Raw genomic sequence first — 22,978 nt, 5'->3', positions numbered from 1 at the left:
CAACTCAGACTGTTAATGTTTCTTGCAAGTAATCTACATTCCTCAGATATTTAGTTGCTGTTTGGGTGACTAGAGGGGGGAAAAAAAAAGAACAGTACTAGAAGTTAGAAATTATTACCTGAACAGAATGAACCCAAGTGATTCCACTGCTGCCCTCCTGACATCGTCGTTGACATCACTGACCTAGGGCAAAGGCAATGGCGATTATGTCATATCATGCATTCTGTACTAGGCTAAATTCCCAGCCTGAATCATTCTAATGTGAATCAGACCTCATTTGTACTTCTCCATTATGATGTCCTTCCCCTCACCATGTTTATCAAACATTATGCTAAAGCAGCATACTATAAATGAAAACTTTCTGAATAAAATATTTGTTTATTTTAGGCTTTCCCCAATTTGGGGGAAGGGGAGCCTCATGTAAGAATTCCATTTCATCTGGGTTCGATTCCTTGGTACCACAAACATACAAAAAAGCCAGAAGTGGTGCTGTGGCTCAAGTGGTAGAGCTCTACCCTTGAGAAAAAAACCTAAGGGCAGTGCTCAAGCCCTGAGTTCAAGACACAGGACTGGCAAAAGAAAAAAAAAGAAAAGAATTCCATTTCAATGCTAAGAAGCTTTTAACAGTCTGGTCAAGTTGAAGATTCAGAGCAACTTCTGAAGACATTTTAGCTGCATTCCTAAATGCTATTTTTGCAAGCAAAATACATTTAGAACATGGTACATACTGTACTATGAAAGGATAATTACTAATGCATATTATGGAATGTGAGCATCTCTGAAAAGAAGGAATCAACAATACTGCTAAAGACTTCTTCATGAGGATGCCCCTGGGCTTACCTTTTCTTAGCATGATAACAGAAGCCCACTATTAAGACATATGTGACTGGGCACGGTGGCTCATGCCTATAATCATAGCTACTCAGGAGGCTGAGATCTGAGTATCGCAGTTCAAAGCCAGCCCAGGAAATAAAGATCATGAGACTCTTACCTCCAATTAACCATCAGAAAACTGGAAGTGGCTCTGTGGCTCAAGGGGTAGGGCGGTAGCCCTGAGCTGAAGGAGCTCAAGGACAATGCTCAGGTCCAGGGGTAGGGTGGTAGCCTTGAGCTGAAGAGCTCAGAGACAGAGTCCAGGCCCAGAGTTCAAACCCCATGACCGATCAAAGAAAAAAAAAAGGAAAGAAAGAAAGAAAACACATATGCACGGCAGGGAGTTTGGCCTAGTGGTTAAAGTGCTTGCCTAGGAGGCCGGGAGTTTGGCCTAGTGGTTAAAGTGCTTGCCTAGCATGCACAAAGACCTGGGTTCAATTCCTCGGTTCCACATACATAGAAAAAAGCCGGAAGTGGTGCTGAGGCTCAAGTGGTAGAGCTCTAGCCTTGAGAAAGTCCAAGGACAGTGCTCAGGCCCTGAGCTCAAGCCCAGGACTGGCAAAAAAAAAAAAAAAGAAAAGAAAACACATATGTGGAAGGTCCACTGTGTGACTAGACAATATTATTTATTCTTTTGTTTGGTAGCAATACTGGGACTTGAACTCATGGTCATTTAGTTTGCTTGCTCCTGTAAGCCATGTCTTCAGTTTTGCTTTTTACTAGTTATTTTGGAGATGGAATCTGACAGATTTTTCTGCATAGGCTGGCTTTGAACCACAATCCTCTGTATTTCAGCAATCTTAATATTTAGTATTATAGGAGTGAGCCACCAGCACCCTGCTACAAATATTTATTCTTGATAAACTACAATCAAATTGAAAGGACCATGGAAAAGCCTACTATGAAACATGGGGACTGGCTTTCCTGAGCAGTGTGTCTTACCTTACTGATGTGCCATAGGGTACTTGAACATTAACTTTAGGGGCTAGAAAAAAGTGGTTTGTTTCTTCTTGTTCTTTAAACTTCCCTATCCTAAGACGATACATCTCACGTAGCTTTATGAGGACATTTCCTGGGAGTGTAGTTGAGAAATTACACTGCATGGTTCTGTAGACTTCTATCACACTAACACACCATTGTTCTGTCATTATCTGAAAACCCAGGTGACTCTGGTACTTGGTATGGCTTACTGTGTCCAGTGAATGAAAATCTGCACCTGAGACAACTGATGGGGGGCATATGGCACGTGTGCCATATCACCTAGATACTTTATCTGTAAACTTCCATCCCATAGGTCAGAATACTCACTGCAACATGAAGGAGGCGACGAATAGCTTTGTTGTTCCCAGAGCCACAATAAGCCATAGCTACAGTATACATTCCAGACCTTCGAAGAATTGGGTCCTAAAAAAAGATAGTTAAAGAGCAAATCATGTTGAGCGAGATAAGTCAGGGTCAAAGGAACAAAAGGCGCATGGTCTCCTTGATATGTGGACATTAGATCCAAACAGTACAAAAGTGATGACAACATATTTGGGTACTCAAGGTTATTGATGTGGTCTTAGTGCTATAAATATAACATTTATATCTCTAAATATAACACAGACATACAAATCTATGATGGGCTGGGTGCGGTGACTCACACCTGTAATCCTACCTCCTCAGGAGGCTGAGATCTGAAGATCAAGGTTCAAAGCCAGCCTGAGCACAAAAGGACCTGAGACTCTTATCTCCATTTAACCTCTGGAAATTGGGAAATGGGGCTTGGCACAAGGGTAGGTCAGTAGGCTTGAGCTGAAGAGCTCAGGGATAGTATCCAGGCCGAGTTCAACACCCATGACCCACAAAAACAAAAAACATCTATGATAGGATATATACTCTATAGACATAATAATATGTTATATAGATTGGTATGTATCTATGACATACAAACTCTCAACTTAATTTAAATTATGTTCTAAAATCTATGTATCAGTGATTGCATATAGACTTCCTTCTTGAATACTTGTTTGTTAAACATGAATTTGAAATATGTCAAAATCAGTGCTAATAAAATCTTTCAAAAAAAAAAGAATTAAACATTAATCTTCAACTTTTTCTTTTTTTTGGTCAATCATGGGGCTTGAACTCTGGGCTTGGACACTGTCCCTGAGCGCTTCAGCTCAAGCCTACTGACCTACCACTTGAGCCACAGTGCCACTTCCAGTTTTCTGGCAGCTAATTGAAGATGAGAATCTCACAAACTTTCATGCTCAGCCTGATTCTGAACCACCATCCTCAGATCTCAGCCTCCTGAGTAGCTAGGATTACAGGTGTGAGTCACCATTGTCCAGCTAATCTTCAACTCAATCCAAATAGTAACTGCTAATAGGCACACTGGAGCACGCCTATTGTCTCAGCTACTTGGGAGGCCCAAGCAGGAGGATTACTTGAGCTCAGCCTACAGAAAATGAGACCCAGTCTCCGAAACAAGAAAACAAATAGGCTTACATACAAACAAATAGTAATTGTTATGGTATAATGGGTGTAGTAGCATAGTAGCATCTATAAGGTTCTTCCCCCAACTCCCCCGCCCCCCCCCCCCCCCCCCCCCCGTTGTGGGGCTTTAACTCTGGGCCTGGTGTTGTTCCTGAGTTCTTTAGCTCAAGGCTACCAACCTAACCCTTGAGCGGAAGCACCACTTCCATATTTATTTTTTAAGAAACTGTGAACTCAAGAATTCTTTCATGGTTGGCAGTTTCCTAAAGGAAGTAAAACTCTAATAAAGGGCGACTTGTTTTTGCCAGTTCTGGGGCTTGAACTCAGGGCCCAAGCACTGTTCTTGGGCTTTCTCAAGGCTAGTGGCCTGCCACTTGAGCCACAGTACCACTTCCAGCTTTTTCTATGTATGTGGTACTGGGGAATGGAACCCAGGTCTTCATGCATGCTAAGCAAGCACTCTACCACTAGGCTAAACTTCCGTCTGTGACTTGTTCTTAATTTCCAATTGTATGGGTAGCACTTCCATCCTATGCATTTCTAGGAAATATATACTCACTTGTTCTTAATCCCCAATTTTATGTTTAGTACTTCCATCCTATATATTTTAAAGAAATATACACTCAAACAGTCAACACCACAGCTACATGGTAGCAATATATATATATATATATTTTTTTTTAATTAATTTATTTATTTTTTGCCACTCCTGGGGCTTGAACTCAGAGCCTGAACACTGTCCGTGGGCTTTCCTCAAGGCTAGTTCTCTACCACTTGAGGTACAGCACCACTTCCTGCTTTTTCTACGTATGTGATAAGGAATTAAACCTGATCCTCGTGCATACTAGGCAAGTACTTTTCCCACTAGGCCAAACTCCTGGCCCAGCACTTCCATTTTTAAGACAAACAATAAAGAAGCTGGCTTCTCATTATTCTATATTTTAGCTAATCTTTTTGCCTTATTATCTAACTACAGAGAAATATGGAATTTGATATTAAATTAGTACCTTTATCAATGAATTGTGGAAATAGTTCATATTTGTCACTTTTAGTGACTTGTACAACTTACAAACTGACTACCTATCATATATAATACCACTGTACTAATAAAACAAGCTGATACCTGTTATCCTAGCTACTTAAGAGTCTGAGATCTGAAGGTCACGGTTTGAAGCTACCTCAATCAGGAAAGTACATGGGAGTCTTTATCTTCAACTAACCACCCCCTCCCCCACAAAAGACAACAGAAAGAAGAGCTGTAGCTGTGGCTCAAGTGGTAGAGTGTTAGTCTTGAGCAAAAAAATTCAGGGACAGTGCCTTAGCCTGAGTTCAAGCCCAAGGACCAGCACAAAAAAAACTTGAAAAAAAGTAAAAATAAAAGATAACAAAAAAAAAAAAAAAATACAGGGGCCGGGAGTTTGGCCTAGTGGTTAAAGTGCTTGCCTAGCATGCATGAAGACCCAGGTTCGATTCCTCGGTACCACATACATAGAAAAAAGCCGGAAGTGGTGCTGAGGCTCAAGTGGTAGAGCTCTAGCCTTGAGAAAGTCCAAGGACAGTGCTCAGGCCCTGAGCTCAAGCCCAGGACTGGCAAAAAAAAAAAAAAAAAAATTACAAGTAATTAATTATAGAGCTATCACCATTTTCTGATGAAAGAACATGAAGCAATAAACTTTGTACTATATTTTATGAAAATGGTACTCTTCTTAATTTAGACAATTCTAGTACAGGGACTCACATTTACGTCTGGGGCTGCTAGGACTGCCATACTCCTATTTATGCTTCTCACACTGTAGGATGATAGGTACATATACTGCATCCAGATTTTTATTAGCTGAGATGAACTTTTTGCTTAGGTTGGTCTTCAACCACGATTCTCTAATGTCTGCCTCCTAAGTAGCTAGGATTGCAGGCATGAGCCAACTGTGGCCATTCAAAAAACAAACAACCTTTTCAAAATTAACTTGTCTTTTTTCTTTTGACAGTCCTGGGACTTGAACTCAGGACCTGAGCACTATCCTTGGGCTTTCTCAAGACTAATGGTCTACCACTTGAGCCACAACACCATTTCTAGATTTTTCTATGCATGTGGTACTGAGGAATTGAACCCAAGGCTTTGTGCATGCTAGGCAAGTACTCTACCACTAGGCTATACTCCTGGCATAACTTGCAAATTCTTAAAGAACTTTTCTGGAGCCCGGCACAATGGTTCGTGCCTATAATCCTAGCTACTCATGAGGCTGAGATCTGAGGATCCCAGTTCAAAATAGTTCAAAGTCAGCCGGGACACTAAAGTCCATGAGACTCTTATCTCCAATTAACCACTAGAAAAACGAAAGTGGCATTATGGCTCAAGGAGTAGGGCAGTAGCCTTGAGTTGAAGAGCCTAGGGACAACACCCAGGCCCAGGGGTAGGGCAGTAGCCTTGAGCTGAGGAGCTCAGGGACAGTGCCCAGGCCCCAGAGTTCAAGCCCCATGACTGACCAAAAAAAAAACTTTTCTGGATCTGTTTATCTGAATTTTCACTGACTTATAGCCATGGTAAAATTGAAGATCTTTAAATTACTACTTGCATTTACCTCTGCTAATCAGTGATTTTCCTTCTTAAATTTTCTTGCAAATTATATGCCTTGCAAGAAGTTTGATGAACAAATATACTAGGTTTTCTGAGGGGAACAGAGACATTTTTTTCTTTTCTTTTGGTCAGTCATCGGCTTGAACTCTGGATCTGGACACTGTCCCTGAGATCTTCAGCTCAAGGTTATCATTCTGCCCCTTAAGCCCATAGCACCATTTCATTTTCTGGTGGTTAACTGGAGGTAAGACTCTCATGGACTTTCATGCCCAGGCTGCCTTTGAACTGTGATCCTTAATTCTCAACCTCCCGAGTAGCTAGGATCACAGGTGTAAGTAACTAGTGCCTGGCTCAAAGATAATTTTCTAGAGAACCAGAGTGCAGAATGTGACAGAGAAGATAGTGGAGCTTTACCTTATCACGACAGAGGGATTCGATGAGCGCATCAGCCTCTTCCATTCTTCCATACATCACTAAAGCAATGCCAACTGCAAGACCACGCAGAATCTTCTCATGTTGAGTTTCTTGTGCATAACCAACCATGTCTTCAATGGCCTGGGCATTTTTAGAGCCCAACATAACCAAACCTAAAGCCAGACCAGCTGCTTCTCCTAGGGAGTAAAAAATTAAGAATAAGTATTATGTTTACAAAGTCAATGAAAATATCCAATGAGTACCAGGGGCTCACACCAATAAGCCTAGCTGTGATTTGAGACTAGCCTGGGCAAAAACGTCTATAAAACTCCTTCTCAACATGCATCTGTCATCCTAGCTTTGTGGAAGTATAGTCAGATTGTGGTTCAGACGTGCAAGGGAGAAGGAAATAAGGGCCTACGTGAAAACTCACCGAAGCAAAAAAGGAATACAGATGTGGCTCGCAGTAGAGTATTTCCTAACCAAAGTGAGGCCCTGAGTTCAAACCCCAATTTTTTTTATTAAATAATTTATTAACATTGATTTTTATATCATATTTCAAATGACATGTTTAACAAACAAGTATTTAAGAAGGGAATCTCTATATTATCACTTAGATTTTAGAACATAATTAAAATTAGGCTAAGGGCAAACCCAAATTTTTTAAAGGGGGGAAAAGACTTCTTTTCTTTTCTTTTTTTTGGTTGGCCCCTAAGCTCTTCAGCTCAAGACTACTGCCCTACCCCTTGAGTCACAGTGGCACTTCTGGCTTTCTAGTGGTTAACTGGAGAGAAGAGTCTCATGACTTTAGTGCCCAGGCTGGCTTTGAATCTCGATCCTCAGATCTCAGCCTCCTGAGTAGCTAGGATTACAGGTGTGAGCCACCATGCTTGGCTGGGAAAAGATTGTTCAAAAAACAAAAACATACCTACTTGATTTATATCATTTATCAAAATATCCACTCATTTCTGATAGCATTTTTTCAAACCATGTGACCAAAAGGAAGATATTGTATACAAATACATTCACAGCTGTTTTAAAACAATCTTGATGAAATGCACCATTAAAACCTACAGTAACTTCAAAGGAGATATTATGGCACCATTTTCCTACATTATCACCAACCACCACAGAGTAGCCTCATGGTACAAATAGATAATTCATAACTTCTGCAAAAGTCAGCTCCTATATACAGGATATATTTTGGAAATATATCACAAAATGTGATAAATCTGCCAAATGGGGCAAAATCCATTCCTTCAAGTAAATGACCCATTATACTTTCAAGAGGTGACTAAAATATTTCAACAATTACATTAATGAATCCTAATGTTTATTCTTTGGAAGTACCTGTCACAGCATCATCCTGGTAAAGGTTTGTTTTAAGCAAATCATAGACATCCTGGCGAGCAGTTCCCATGGCAGCCAAACCAAGGCCCAGACTGCCTCCGTGTCGAACAATCTAAGGAGAAAACATTGGCTCCAATGATTTTGTATACAGTGCTTAAAATAAGCTTTATTTTTTTATTTTTCATCTGTATGGGGCTTGAACTCTGGGCCTGGGTGCTGTTCCTGAGCTCTTCAGCTCAAGGCTACTGCCCTACCCCTTGAGTCACAGTGGCATTTCTGGCTTTCTAGTGGTTAACTGGAAAGAAGAGTCTCACGGACTTCAGTGCCCAGGCCGGCTTTGAACCTCGATTCTCAGATCTCAGCGTCCTGAGTAGCTAGGATTACAAGTGTGAGCCACTGCGCCTGGCACTAAGCTTTAATTCTTATTTTAAAATTTACTTTGATATTAACTTTGTACATGTTGGCATGATGATAACAATGAAAGATCTAAGAACACAAAATCCAGTGATAATCTCAATTTCAGTTTCAGCAGATCAGTGCTTATCCATATAAATTATAAGCAGAGAAAGAGAATGAATAAAAGAAAGTGGACAGGGAGGGAAATGGGTACCAAGACATGTGAAAGGGTATCAATGTATGTGAATTAATGCACCTTCTATCTGGCAAATATCATGTAACCCTTTTACTAATTACAATTAAAAAAAATGCAAAAATAAAAAAAAGTAGACAGAGGGAGTATAACTCTTCCAATAAATTTAAGTGTGAAAAGGAGGATGAAAAATGAACCACTAAGATGCAAGTATTAGGAAAAGATTTTTAGGGGGTAAGGGAAATGGGTGAAACCTAGCATGTTTGTGGGCCAAGAAGGAGACAGTATACAGGAGAAGCTAAGAAAGAAAATAGAAAGGTTTCCAATGAAACATGGTAATGAAGAAAGAGAAAATAGGGTCAGAGCATAAAGTTGGTCTTCATGAGACTTCAGTGGGTTAGTGGGTTGAATGCACACTCTCCTTTTACTGATGACTTTGCCTTGAGACTATTCTTCCCCTCTTGGTTAGACTTGGAACTGTCATTTAGGAAGTTACTACCTTGCTCTACACAAATTATGGCTCTGACTCAATTCAGGCCAAAAGGATGCTCCTTCCCTGGAATTTTAATGTTTCCCAAGTAGAACAATCCAAGGACAAAAATATCATAAAGTTCATTCAGTCTGACAGGAGGGCCCTGAAGAAACAATTCAATTAGCTCCTGCTACACAGACCGAAAGTACCCAAAAGATTCTTATCTCCAAACTCCTAAAGCTAATCCACTTGGCCACTATGGCCAAGTAGCAAGATACAAAATTAACCCATAAAAACCAGTAGCCTTTCTGTAAGCCAACAAAGAACTGGAAGAGAAGGAAGTTATGAAAATAACACCATTTTCAATAGCTTCAAAACAAACCCAGAAAACAAAAACACACACACAAAGGAATAAACCTAACCAAAGATATACAAGATCTCGGTTTAGCCGAGGTGGCTCAGGCCCGTAATCCTAGCTACTAAAAAGGCTGATATCTGAGGATCAAGATTCAAAGCCAGCCTGGGCACAAAAGCACCTGAGACTCTTATCTCCAATTAACCTCTAGAAAACGGGAACTGGGGCTTGGCTCAAGGATAGGGCAGTAGCCTTGAGCTGAATAGCTCAAGGACAGTGCCCAGGCAAAGTGCAAGCCCCATGACCCATCCCCCCCAAAAAAAGCGGTGGCTTATGCCTGTAAGCCTAGCTATGCAGGAGGCTGAGTAGCCAGCCCAGGCACTAAAGTCCATGAGACTCATATCTCCAATTAGCCACTAGAAAGCTGGAAGTGGCGCTGTGGCTCAAGAGATAGGATGGTGGCCTTGAACTAAAGAGCTTAGGGACAAGGCCCAGGCCCAGGGGTAGGGCAATAGCCTTGAGCTGAAGAGCTAAGGGACAGTGCCCAGGCCCAGATTTCAAGCACCACAAAATAAATAAATAAGTATTTTAAAAAAAAGATAGCATAAATAAGAGGTCAGGATATCCGAGGCAGAGTCAGACCCTGTTCAAAAACTATGAAAACAAAAGGGAATGGGGAGGTGGCTCAAGTGGAAAAACACCTACCAACCTAGCATGAGGTCCTAGCTCAAACCCCAGGACAGAAAAAAAAAAAAAAAGTCTATGAAAACAATGTATTTTGGGTATTCCCAAATAGCCTGACATAGTATAATTTCCTAGTATTAAGTAATGGAAAGTTAGTTTTCTACTTCAATACTTACATCATTACTGGCATTCTTGAGCTGATTGAGCAGATAGTCAATTATGTCACCACCATGATTGGCATGAATGAGACCCAGTGCATAGAGGCCTCCACCTTCCTGATAGGCTGATCCTGGAGAAGTGTCCTTTGGAAGGTATGTTGCCATTAACTGCAATGCTTCCTTCTCATGACCCTGTGGATTTGAGTAACAAAGATGTCAGCAAGAGAAAGGGAGAGAAAAAGCACATATACTATCACTGTAATTCCTGCCTTTCCCCAGGATTATCCATTTGCTTGAGGAAAGGGAACTTGTGAAGGATGCTCTTTTTCCCATTCTTTCAAATGAGGAGAGCTTTTAAGAGACATTAGAGTTAGAAAGACATTGTAAATGCTTCCATTTATTATTATTATTTTGCAATAATTTCCTCAAAAGTTCACCTTAGACTATGCAAATAACATTTCAATTTACCCTTTGCAAAATGTTAACTGGCTTAGTCTTGAGAGGAAAGAATTTCTACTTTTTTTTTTTTTTTTTTGCCAGTCCTAGGGCTTGCACTCAAGGCCTGAGCACTATCCTTGGGCTTTCTCAAGGCTAGCACTCTATCACTTGAACCACAGCACCATCTATGTATGTGGTACTGCGGAATAGAACCCAGGTCTTCGTACATGCTAGGCAAGCACTCCACCACTTGGCCAAACTCCCAGCCCCAGAATTTCTACCTTTTATTAAAAAAAAAATACACATTTTAATCTTTCTTGCTCACAAAATATACCTGTCAGCCGGGAGTTTGGCCTAGTGGTAGAGTGCTTGCCTAGTATGCATGAAGACCCGGGTTCGATTCTTCGGTACCACATGCATAAAAAAAAAAAGCTGGAAGTGGTGCTGAGGCTCAAGTGGTAGAGCTCTACCCTTGAGAAAGTCCAAGGACAGTGCTCAGGCCCTGAACTCAAGCCCAGGACTGGCAAAAAAACTAAACAAAACAAAACAAAAAAACCTGTCAATGAATTGTAATAGACTTTTATTTCTTAATTCCAGAAAAACTACTTCTGGTGCCCACTATTCACAAAGAACAATATATATTACCTTATGAATTACACCCAAACTGGCTGTAGCAGTAAATTTTGCCCAGTTTGTGGCTCTGGCCAACCATTCCAAGTTATCTCTGTAAGAAAACAAAGCTCATTGTTACTGCTGATTCTATCTTACGTTCTAAGGTTTTTGAGACAGGATTCACACAGTCCAGGCTCACCTTGAACTCTAAATCCTCTCATCTTAAAGGCCTCTCAAGTACTGGGATTAAAACCATACAAAATCATGCCTGGCTCTAAGTTCTGAATATTTTAAAGATTCTCAAAATACATTATATATAATTCTAATATGAATAAAAGGAAAATTAAACTTTCAGAGATAGATTTCCTTCAAAGGCCTATTATCAAGGTAACAAAAGGAATTAATCTTTTTTTTTTTTCTTTTCTTTTTTGGTTGGTCATAAGGCTTGAATTCTGGACCTGGGCACTGTTCCTGAGCTCTTCAGCTCAAGGCTACCACCCTACCCTTGAGCCAAGCCCCACTTCCTGTTTTCTAGAGGTTAATTGGAGATAAGAGTCTCAGGTCCTTCTGTGCCTGGGCTGGCTTTGAACCTTGATCTTTAGATCTCAGCCTCCTGAGTAGCTAGGATTACAGACATGAGCCACCACGCCCGGCTTAAGGAATTAAAGTAAGTAAAAATATGAAAAAAAGTATGTATAGCTGGGCAGCAGTGGCTCAGGCTTATAATCCTAGCTACCTAGGAAGGTAAGATCTGAGGATTGTGGTTCAAACCCAACCCAGACTCATCTCCTATTAACAACCAAGAAGCCATAAATAAATGGAACTGTGGCTCAAATGGGTAGTGTTAACCTGGAGCATTAAAGCATAAGGACAATGCCTGGACTCTGATTTCAACCACTAGGACTAGAAAAATAAAATCAAATATTCAGGACCAGACTGGCTGGCAGAGAAAGCTCTCTACATAGAGGTATAACAATATCTATACAGTTAGAGCTAAAGATGATTTTAAAGCAAAGTAGAAATCTTTTAAGCATATTTACCTTAGAAACTGGTCACTGGTAGTCCCACAGTGCATAAAAGAGTTTGCTATAACAGTTGCTGTGTGACATACAGAATTCCGTACTGCATCCTACAAAAATAAACAGTATTTTTATAATTGACCAAGCACTTGTATATAACATGTATGTGTATGTGTATATCTGCACCCACTCAAGAGACCTATTTTGTAATGAGAACAGAAACAAACTGATCTGAAATTTAAAATATTGATCTTAGGGCCAGGAGTTTAGCCTAGTGGTAGAGTGCTTGCTTAGCATGCACGAAGACCTGGGTTCAATTCCTCAGTATCACATACATAGAAAAAAGCCAGAAGTGCTGCTGAGGCTCAAGTGGTAGAGCTCTAGGCTTGAGAAAGTCTAAGGACAGTGCTCAGGCTCTGAGCTCAAGCCCAGGACTAGCAAAAAAAAAAAAAAAGTATATATATATATTGATCTTAGCTGTGTGCTGGTGACTCATACCCGTAATCTTAGCTCTTTAGGGGGCTGAGGTTTGAGGATCACAGTTCAAAACCAGCACAGATAGTCTTTGAGAATTTAAATCTCTAATTAATCAACAATAAAGCTGGAAGTGGGTCAATAGCTCCAGTGAGAGAGCACTAACCTTGAGCAAAAAAGCTTAGAGATAGCACCCAGGTCCTGAGTTTTAGTGCCAAAAAAGGAAATTAATAAATAAATAATAACAAAATACCGATATTGAGCAGAGGTGTGGCTCAAGTGGTAGACATAGGCTTTGAGTAGAAAAAGCAAAGCGGAAAGTGTGAAGCCTTGAGTTCAAGCCTCTCTCTTGGTGCAGCAGAGGGGAGGAGAGTGGGGAAAGGGGATAGAAGGGAAGGAAAGGGGAAGAGAGAGAAGAAAGCTAAAGTTGCTGGTGGCTCATGTCTATATTCCCAGCTATTTAGATGGCTGAGATCTGAGGATTTTGGTTTGATGTTGACCCAGGCAGACAAACTCCAGACTCTTACCTCCAATTAATCACCAAGAAAAAAACAGCTGGAAGTAGAGCTGTGGTTCAAGTTTGTTTTGTTTTTATTGTAGTTGCTAGAGACTGAACCCAGGGGTATACAAGCTAAAAACTAGTTCTCCCACTGAGCTTCCCACACTGTTATTTTATTCACTGTTTTTATAAAAAGTTTAAATACTAATTTCTTTGACTAGGAATAAACGTATTCAATAAGAAATGAAAGTAAGGGCCAGGAGCTTAGCCTACTTGTAAGAGTGTATGACTAGCATGCACAAAGATCCAGGTCTGATTCCTCAGAATTACATATACAGAAAAAGCGAAAGTGATGCTGTGGCTCAAGTAATAAAGCATTAGCCTTGAGAAAGCCCAAGGACAATGTCCAGGACCTGAGTTTAAGCCCTAGGACTGGAGGAGAAAGAAAGAAGGAAAGAAAGAAAGAAAGAAAGAAAGAAAGAAAGAAAGAAAGAAAGAAAGAAAGAAAGAAAGAAAGAAAGAAAGAGGGAAGGAAGGAAGGAAGGAAGGAAGGAGAAAGAAGAAAGAGAGAGAAAGAAAGAAGAGAGGGGGGGGAGAGAGGGGGGAAGGGAGGGAGGGAGGGAAGAGTGGGCCCAGGCACGTGGCCTAGTGCTTGCTTAGCATGCACAAAGCCCTGGGTTTGATTCTTCGGTACCATATACACAGAAAAAACTGGAAGTGGTGCTGTAGCTCAAGTGTAGAGCACTAGCCATTGAGAAAGCTGAAGGACAGTGCCTGTGCCCTGAGTTCAAGCCCCAGGACTGGCAAAAAGAAAAAACAAAAACAGAAAAGAAAAAAACAAGAAAGAAGAAAGGGAAGGAGGGAGGGAGGATGAGAGGAAGAGAGGGAGGCAGGGAGGGAGGAAAATGTCGGTGGCTTACATCTATGATACTAGGTAAGCTAGGATTACCTTAGGATTGTGGTTCAAAGCAGCCAAGGCAGGACAGTGTGTAAAACTCTTACCTCCAATTAACCACCAGAAAACTAGAAATGGTGCTGTGGCTCTAAGTGGTAGAGTGCTAGAGCTTTGCACAAAAAAGCTTAGGGATAGCATCCAAGTTGTGAATTCAAACCCGACAACCAACAACAACAACAAAAGAAACAAACAGACAAATCTCCATTATGAATGAATTTCCTACCTTTGTGTTTTTTAGAATCATGAGGTCTGTGTTGTTATTTCTTATTAGGAACTGTAAATGTAACTCAATAGCCATTTCACCACTTAAAATTTTAATCATTTTCAAAGTCTGGTCCTTGGGCTCTGGACTCTGTCAAAACAAGAATCAAAATTCATATATTACTGGGATTCACTAAGCCATCTTTATTCCATAAGCCCTAAATTAATTAAAACTGTAAATATATATAAACATACATACAGGGGCCGGGAGTTTGGCCTAGTGGTTAAAGTGCTTGCCTAGCATGCATGAAGACCCGGGTTCGATTCCTTGGTACCACATACATAGAAAAAAGCCAGAAGTGGTGCTGAGGCTCAAGTGGTAGAGCTCTAGCCTTGAGAAAGTCCAAGGACAGGGCTCAGGCTCTGAGCTCAAGCCCAGGACTGGCAAAAAAAAAAAAACAAAAACATACATACACACTCTAAAATTTTAATGGTAGAATCTAGAAAACTCAATCATTATTTGAAAGAAAGAAGAAAATGTTACTTACTTCTTTTATTAGATACTGCAGATATGTTACCAGTCTATAGACAAATACAATTCATTCAAAGCTAGTTCTCAAAATAAAATAGTTTAGTATTTTTAAAAGGTAGGATGAGTTGGGAAATTTGCTCAGTTGTTACATACTTGCCTAACAAGCTTATGGTCCCCCTGGTTGAGATCCTCAGCAATAAACAAACGAAAAATTACTACTGGGCGCCAGTGGCTCATGCCTGTAATCATAGCTACTCAGGAAACTGAGGATCATAGCTCAAAGCCAGCTCAGGCATAAAAAGTCTGTGAGATTCTTATCTCCAATTAACCACCAGAAAACTAGAACTGGCACTGTAGCTCAAGTGATAGAGTAGAGTATTGTCCTTGAGCTAAAGAGCTCAGGGACAGTGCCCAGGACCAGAATTCAAGCCCCACAACCAACAACAACAACAACAAAAAAAAAAAAAAAAAAAAAAAAAAAAGAAAGGAGAAAAAAGAAAAAGAAAGAGAAAAGAAAACAAAAATTACTTTATATACAATAAACTTACACTTTGCTTTGGCAATATTGGGCCTCCCTTGTACTTGCTAGACAGACACTTCTATACTAAACTTGTACTTTAGGTGAAAAATTCCCTAGTTATGATTCAGAAAACCAAAAATATCTTAAACCAACATGTATACATAATCTTATGAACAACTAAACACCAAGACAACTCTCTACCCAGAAGAACAGCTCAACTTTATACATCCAAAAGTCGTGACAGAGAAAACATGACATTCAATCCATGACTGTTGCTACTCCTCCTCTTTTTTTTTTGCCAGGCCTAGGCTTGAGCTCAGGGCCTGAGCACCGTCCTTGGACTTTCTCAAAGCTAGAGCTGTACCACTGGAGCCTCAGCACCACTTCCGGCTTTTTTCTATGTATGTGGTACCGAGGAATCAAACCCGGGTCTTCGTGCATGCTAGGCAACCACTTTAACCACTAGGCCACTCCCAGCCCCTCTCCTCCTCTTTTATACATCATAAACACAACTAACCTGCCTCTTACATGATAAGATATACTTTTTTTGTTTTGTTTTTTGTCAGTTGTGAGGCTTGAACTCTGTGCCTGGGTGCTGTCCCTGAGCATTCCATTCTAGACCTCTTAAGCCACAGAACCACTAGTAAGATATAATTTGTAAATGTCATGTTTTATGCGCACTTTGTGAAAGGTAATTGAAGCTTTTCTAAGCAGAGATCGTTCTGAGGTAAAAACTCAAGATTTTTATTACTTTAAAGTGCTATTTGGAATTAATTTTTTTAATTTAGTGGGGCTTGAACTCAAAGCCTGAGTGCTTCACTCAAGGCTGGCATTCCACTATTTGAATTCTCACTGCACTTCTGGCTTTTTACTATTTATTGGACTTAAGAGTCTCACAGACTTTTCTTTTCAGGCTAACTTTGAACTTCAATCCTCAGATTTTAGCCTCCTGAGACACTAGTACTCAGCCCTAAGCAACCTATTTTTATAAAATGACCTTCCTTCTGAGTTTTATTTAACAGTAACTTCAAAAAGGTAGGAAACTCAAGTGGTAGAGAGCTGGCTTAGCAAGATGAATGAATGAGGTTCTGAGTTCAAAGCCCAGCACTGCCCTCCCCCACCAAAAAAAAGAAAAAAAAAGCAGGTGATTATGATGTACCACAGGAATAACTATTAAATAGCAGTGTCAACTTCAAAAGTACACTCACCACTTCTGGTGTCTTTCCTACCAGTGCACTGCCTGTCTTTTCTTCTGTTTCCATTGACTCACTAAAATGAAGGGAACCAACAATTTATAATTAAATTTTACCAAATAGAATTTGTGTTATATCAGATCTGTACCTTGTCAAATTAAGTTATTTTACAAGATAATAATGCTTGCCCTTTGAGTATTTCCAAGGAGAATTAAGGAAAAATTCTAAGCATTTCTGAGATGAAGGAACCCAAGTTATTCAATTCTCCCAAACAAATTGAAAAAAAAAATTCTTCAGCAGAATTAATAAACAACAAACATAACAAAATCAGATGACCCCTAAAATGAAATAAAGATGGTTCAGTTAGTTCTGATGCAGAAAAAGATACTTATACCCGTCTTTCTCTGATCCTGGAACAGTTCCTGTATTGGTGGATCCAGGCACAGAAGCAATAGGGGTACCAACAGTTCGAAGATTCTGAATTACAGATGATAAAAACTGCTGGCTAGCACTTTCATACAAATCAAAACAAATCTGATACGCCATGAGAAGGTTGTCTTCCTTTACCAGTTTTTCTAGGATATCGCTCACAGCCTGAGGATCATCTAAGAAAATTAAGCACTGAAAAGGAGACAAAAGAACAAGCATACATAAATGAAAACTTCATCTGCAAAATATTTTTAAAAAGGCAGTCTACATTGAAATATAATCACAGGTCAGGTGGAGATTATGGTGTCTAGCATTTTAGTTTTGAACCCAACACTGCCTAAATGTTTCTGAAGTGAATCTGCTTTTAAAAAAAGGCTGTACATATAACATTCACAAGTACTAACATGGTGCCTGGTAATTAACATTACTCAGTAACAGATACCAAATGAATCATCTCTTCTTTGAATTCTTATCCATAATTTACATCCAAATAATGTTTAACCCATACTATCTGCACTGCTATATACTCTAGGAGTCATTCATTCATGTAACACTTTTGGGCTGCAATAGAATAAGAGAGATCAAAATGACCATTATATGCATTTCTATTCTTAATCTGCCACATATGTTAACAAAATTATCCTCTAATAAAATTAGGCTTTCATTTTAAAAACGCTGCTTAAATTTTCTTCCACCTGGGCCAGGGGTTTGGCACAGTGGTAGAGTGCTTGCCTCGAATGCATTAAGACTTGGGTTCAATTCCTCAGTATTACATACGTAGAAAAGCCAGAGTGGATATGTGGCTCAAGTGGTAGAGTGCTAAGCCCTGAGTTCAAGCAAGGACAGTGCTCAGGCCCTGAGTACAAGCGCCAGGACTGCCAAAAAGCAACAACAACACCAACAAAAAACACACTGATAGTGTCTCCAGGGAAGAGAACTGTGGCTGAAGGAAAAACTTTGCACTGTACTGTTTAAATTTTTTTCTGAACAAATTCATCAAAGGGATAAGGACTGGGTGGTAGCCTAGTGGTAGAATGCTTGTCTAGCATGCACAAAGACCCAAGTTCAATCCCTCAGTATCACATACATAGAAAAAGCCAGAAGTGGTGCTGTGGCTCAAGTGGTAGAGCTCTAGCCTTAAGAAACTCAAGGAAGCCAAGAATAGTGGCTCATGCCTATAATCCTAGCTACTCAGGAGGCTGACATCTGAGGATCAAAGTTCAAAGCCATGGGGGGGAGGGCAGTAAATACCACGAGACTCTTATCTCCAATTAATCACTAGAAAACAGGAAGTGGGACTATGACTCAAGGGGTAGAGTGGTAGCCTTGAGCTAAAGAGCTCAGGGACAGCTCCCAGGTGCCCAGTTCAAGCCCCACAAGCGCCCCCCCCCCCCAAAAAAAAGAAAAAGAAAGCCCAAGGCCAGTGTTCAAGCTGAGTTCAAGCCCCAGGACTGGGAAAAAAAAGGGGGGGGGATATAATATACCCAAATGTTTGGTTGTGTTCAAATAATGAACCTGGATAATTTCTACATTGCATAATTCCATACTTCCTAATGACACAGGAGAGAATAAGTAGTTTTTATCTTCTTTCCTTTTTTAATGTGGTTCCAAAATTTCTTTAAATCCTCTGATTATTTTCAAAACACACAAAAAAGAATACATAAAAAGAATTATTTAAACAAAACAAGCATTTAGTGTTGAGACTATTTCTTATGGACTATATAAAGAGCAACTGATAAACATATAATAAACAGTAATGTAATTATGATTACATGGCACAGCACAGAATAGAGTAATAAAACACAACATAATTACCTGACAAACATTGATGAAATCAGGTTTCTCTAAGTTCATGTAAATTTTAACCAGAACTCTTAGGACTTTATTCCGAAACTGTTTATTCTGCATTAAGGACATGCAGAGCTTAAGGCTATATGCTAGCATTCCTGGGACATCATTCTGAAATATAATTAAAAGGCATATCATTATTTAATTACTTAAATATATTTTTATTTTGAAATGGAATTATTTTCTACCTTCTTAACCATTCAGAACTGCCAATTATCTCAACCCTTTAAACAATAAAAATCTAGGGCCAGGTATAGTGGCACGCTCCTGTGCGTGTGCATGTGTATGCACACGCGCATGCACACACATACACATGTGTGTGTATACGCACATGTATACCTACACACACACACACACAGAGCAAGTTTTGATTCAATAGTGTATAATGAAATTAACTTGGGCTGTGACTAGCAATTTTCCTGAGAAACATTCCAGTTAAAAACTATCAACAGTTTACGGTCCGGAGTTTGGTCTAGTGCTAGAGTGCTTGCCTAGCATGCACCAAGACCTGGGTTCGATTCCTTGATACACATACAACAGCAGTTGCCACTATGTATTCACAAAGAATTTCTTGGAGCTGAAAACATAGCTTAGTTTATTTGTATAAATGTGCATAAAACCCAGAGTTCAACTACCAACACATACACACAAAAATTATTTTAAATGAATTATAGGAAATATTTTAATATTATTCACATGAAGAGAAGAATTATTTAATATATTCTCATTTGTTTTACTTTTTAAAACAAATCATTACTTTGCTAAACCAGGACTTAGGATTTGAAAGCAGTAATGAAATGTACAAAAATACCTGATGGTTTCTGGTAAGGAAGACAATTGTTAAATAACTACTAAAAATATTTTAAAAATCATGGGCTGGGGGTGTGGCTCAAATGGTAGTAAGCATGAGTCTCTGAGTTCAAAACACAGTATCACAAAAAGAAAAAAAAAAAGTTATTATGAGCCAGGTGTGGTGGCTCACGCCTGTAATCCTAGCTACTCAGGAGGCTGAGATCTGTGCGTTTCAGTTCAAAGCCAGCCCAGGTACTAAAGACCATGAGACTCTAATCTCCAATTAACCTCTAGAAAACAAAGTGGTGCTGTGGCTCTAGGGCTAGAGGGATGGCCTTGAGCTGAAGAGCTCAGGGGCACTCCCAGGCCCTGCTAGTAGAACAGAGGTGTTTAGTAGGGGTACATCAAGGGGGTTAAGAGACCCACCTGTCGGGGATCAACATCCCACAGAGTTCAAGCCCCACGACCAACAGAAGAAAAATAAAAAAGATATTATGGAAAAGCCCAGCATTCCATGAAATTAACAAAAACTACCAGACGAGTCTTCGAAGTGGAGGATGAGAATTTATACTGACGGAAAGTTCTACAAACAACTAATAACTGAACTAAGCTCTAAACAAAACAGGAATATAGCACGTAAGAAAAGGAAAGAATATTTTTTCAACAGAGTAGGGTAGAGCAATAAAAAGAATGGACAGATGAGTAAATGCAATATGACTGAAGTACAGAGAAGTAACTCAAGGACAGTGCAAGGTGGTCAAGGAAAATCCACTTAACTCAGGCTTGAGGGCCACTGTGGTTGGTGACTTATAGTCACCATAATTCCTGGATACTTAAATCTGTTATCTAGGTTTAAGTGTAGTAAATGTAACTTATCAATACATTGTACTTAAAAGGTGATGGTAACTCATGTGGCCTCCTTTGTGAAAAAAAAGAAATGTGCCAAGATAAAAGTAGATACTCTGGGCCAGGAGTTTAGCCTAATGGTAGAGTGCTTGCCTAGCATGCATGAAGACCCAGGTTCTATTCCTTGGTACTACATACATAGAAAAAGCCAGAAATGGTGCTGTGGCTCAAGTGGTAGAGCTCTAACCTTGAGAAACCCCAAGGACAGTACCCAGGCACTGAGTTCAAGGCCCAAGACTGGCAAAAAAAAAAAAAAAAGTAGATACTCTATCTTGCTTAGCATGCACAAAGCCTTGGGTTTAATCCTTGGTACCACATACACACAAAAAAACAGTAGTAGTACTGTGGCTCAAGTAGTTGAGCACTAGCCTTGAAAAAGCCCAAGGTCAGTGTGCAGGCTAGTCTTGAGTTCAAGCTCCAGTAGTGGCAAAAAAATAAAAGCAGATACTCTAGGAAAGCATAGCCAACATTCATATATACACATAAACCAATTTTTAAAAACAGCATCTTATTTTTAACTAGATTTTCTTTTCACTAGTAACTAAATTTTCAGTTTGAAATACTTGCTTTGCTAATTCACCAACAATAAGAAGTTCTAAAATGCTATCATCTACCTACCGACTCCAGTACGGTCTTCTCAAACACATCTAGTCGTCGGGTCTCCAGAGCAATACCAATAGCCTGTTTATATTTGTGATCATCTAGACATCGCTGAAACATCTTATTTACAATGCCTTCCAGTCTCTGGTCAATTGGCTTTTTCTCTCCCTCAGGCAAATCAGCATTTTCCACACACTGTTTGGTATAGTGATCGATACATTTTGCTATGGAGAAAACAAATAACTGATTATTTTATAAACTGAGCTAAACTACCAAAAAGGACAAGGTCTCCATTTATAACCACATATACTCATAAGGTAACTATAAATACGCACATTTTAAAATGTTACTTGATATTTTCAATTCAAACATTTTATGGGGGGCCAGCAGTTTGGCCTAGTGGTAGAGTGCTTGCTTAACATGCACGAAGACCGGTACCACATACATAGAAAAAAAGCCAGAAATGGTCCTGAGGCTCAAGTGGTAAAGCTCTAGTCTTGAGAAAAAGAACCCAAGGACAGTGCTCATGCCCTGAGTCCAAGCCCAGGACTGGCAAAAACAAACAAAAAAAGTTTTATGAGGCTGGGAGTTTGGCCTAGTGGTAAAGTGCTTGCCTAGAATAAAGATGCAGGTTCAATTCCTTGGTACCATATACATTGAAAAAGCCCAAAGGTGGTGCGTTAGCTCAAGTGGTAGAGCTCTAGCCTTAAGAAAGCCCAAGGATGGTGCTCAGGTCCTGAATTCAAGCCCCAGCACTAGCAAAACAACAACAACAACAAAAATACAATTTATGCAAGATGCAGCTCATGTCTATAATCCTAACTACTCAGAAGGCTAAAATCTGACAACTGCAGTTTGAAGTCAGCCCTAGCAGGTAAGTCTGTGAAACTCTCATCTCCAATAAACTACTCAGAAAAAGCTAGAAGTGGTGCTGTGAATCAAGTGGTAGAGCACTATCCTTGAGCGCAAAGAGGCTCAGGGATATTGCCCAGGATCTGAGTTCAAGTCCCCAGGACTAGGGGAAAAAGAATAGCCAGGTGAGGTGGCTCACATATGTAATCCTAGCTACTCAAGGAGGCTGAGATCTAAGGATCGTGGTTCAAAGTCCAGGCACTAACTAAAGAACATGAGAAAACTAGAAGTGGTGCTATGGCTCAAGGGATAGGGCATAAGGGATAAGCTGAAGAGCTCAGGGACGACGCCCAGACCCAGAGTTCGGGTCCCACACTGACAAAAAAATGACCTACAAAAAAAAAAACAACACACCAAAAGACAGACAAACCAAAAACAAAAAATGTAATAATACAATTTTCAAGTCAGATTTCTTTGAAATCATATCTAGATTTTCTAGCTACAAGCAGAAAAGCTACCTTTCCTTCATACAGAACATAAATAGCCACTTGAGAGGAGTAATGTATGTAATTATCCTTTCTATAACTCACTGGTTGGTCTCCCCTTTCAAAGGGAACTAGGACAAGATAAAGTAGTTTCAAACTATAACCCTAAAACCCAAGTAATTTGAACTAGCATAAGGAATTGTTAGCCCACTCTGATGGCCCATGTTCAATGAGTTTGCATTTCTAGGGAAGCTGTAGACTTTAAAATGGGGGTATGCCACATTCAGGGTTCATCCAGACAGAACTACAATGGTTAGAACCCAATAAACCAGAACAAAATAGAAGTCACAAAATGGATACTAAACACTTCTGACTGTAGAAAATTTTCTTCAGGGCCCAACAAGAGCTTTTTCAATCAACTGCAGGTGGAAAAATCACCCTTATCCCATCACAAGAGAAGCTAAGAATCAAGGCATTTGGAAACATTTCCTTAGATCATATAATTGAAGGGAAAAAACTGTACCTCCTAAAGTTTCAAATGAGGTTTATTGTTTCATATCAAGTTTATATTTACCTCATAACTATATTCCAGATTTATATGGTAACTAATGTCCCAAATCAAGCCTTATTTCCAGCTTACCAAAACCAAGAGAAACTTTCCCTTTCTTACATTTT

At 39.8% G+C, this 22,978-nt stretch overlaps 1 protein-coding gene across 1 annotated transcript in view; it reads right to left on the bottom strand.

The window, feature by feature from the left end:
- Nucleotides 1-22,978, bottom strand: part of Psmd1 (proteasome 26S subunit, non-ATPase 1) — a 104,063-nt gene that overhangs the window by 67,436 nt on the left and 13,649 nt on the right. Inside the window, exons 5-16 of the mRNA XM_090355020.1 lie at nt 20,985-21,190; nt 18,636-18,779; nt 16,786-17,012; nt 16,407-16,467; nt 14,169-14,297; nt 12,039-12,127; nt 11,032-11,110; nt 9,967-10,140; nt 7,691-7,802; nt 6,341-6,537; nt 2,182-2,277; nt 119-183 (exon numbers count right to left, since the gene is read on the bottom strand). Of these exons, the coding sequence (XP_090211146.1) occupies nt 119-183; nt 2,182-2,277; nt 6,341-6,537; nt 7,691-7,802; nt 9,967-10,140; nt 11,032-11,110; nt 12,039-12,127; nt 14,169-14,297; nt 16,407-16,467; nt 16,786-17,012; nt 18,636-18,779; nt 20,985-21,190 (1,579 nt within the window). The remainder of the gene's footprint in view (nt 1-118; nt 184-2,181; nt 2,278-6,340; nt 6,538-7,690; nt 7,803-9,966; nt 10,141-11,031; nt 11,111-12,038; nt 12,128-14,168; nt 14,298-16,406; nt 16,468-16,785; nt 17,013-18,635; nt 18,780-20,984; nt 21,191-22,978) is intronic.

This window comes from Megascapheus bottae, chromosome 21 (assembly GCF_031878675.1).
Source record: "Megascapheus bottae isolate mThoBot1 chromosome 21, mThoBot2.hap1, whole genome shotgun sequence".
Taxonomy (NCBI): Eukaryota; Metazoa; Chordata; class Mammalia; order Rodentia; family Geomyidae; genus Megascapheus; species Megascapheus bottae.
Note: the sequence above shows the minus strand (reverse complement) of the source record. Positions and strands in the feature narration are given on the sequence as shown.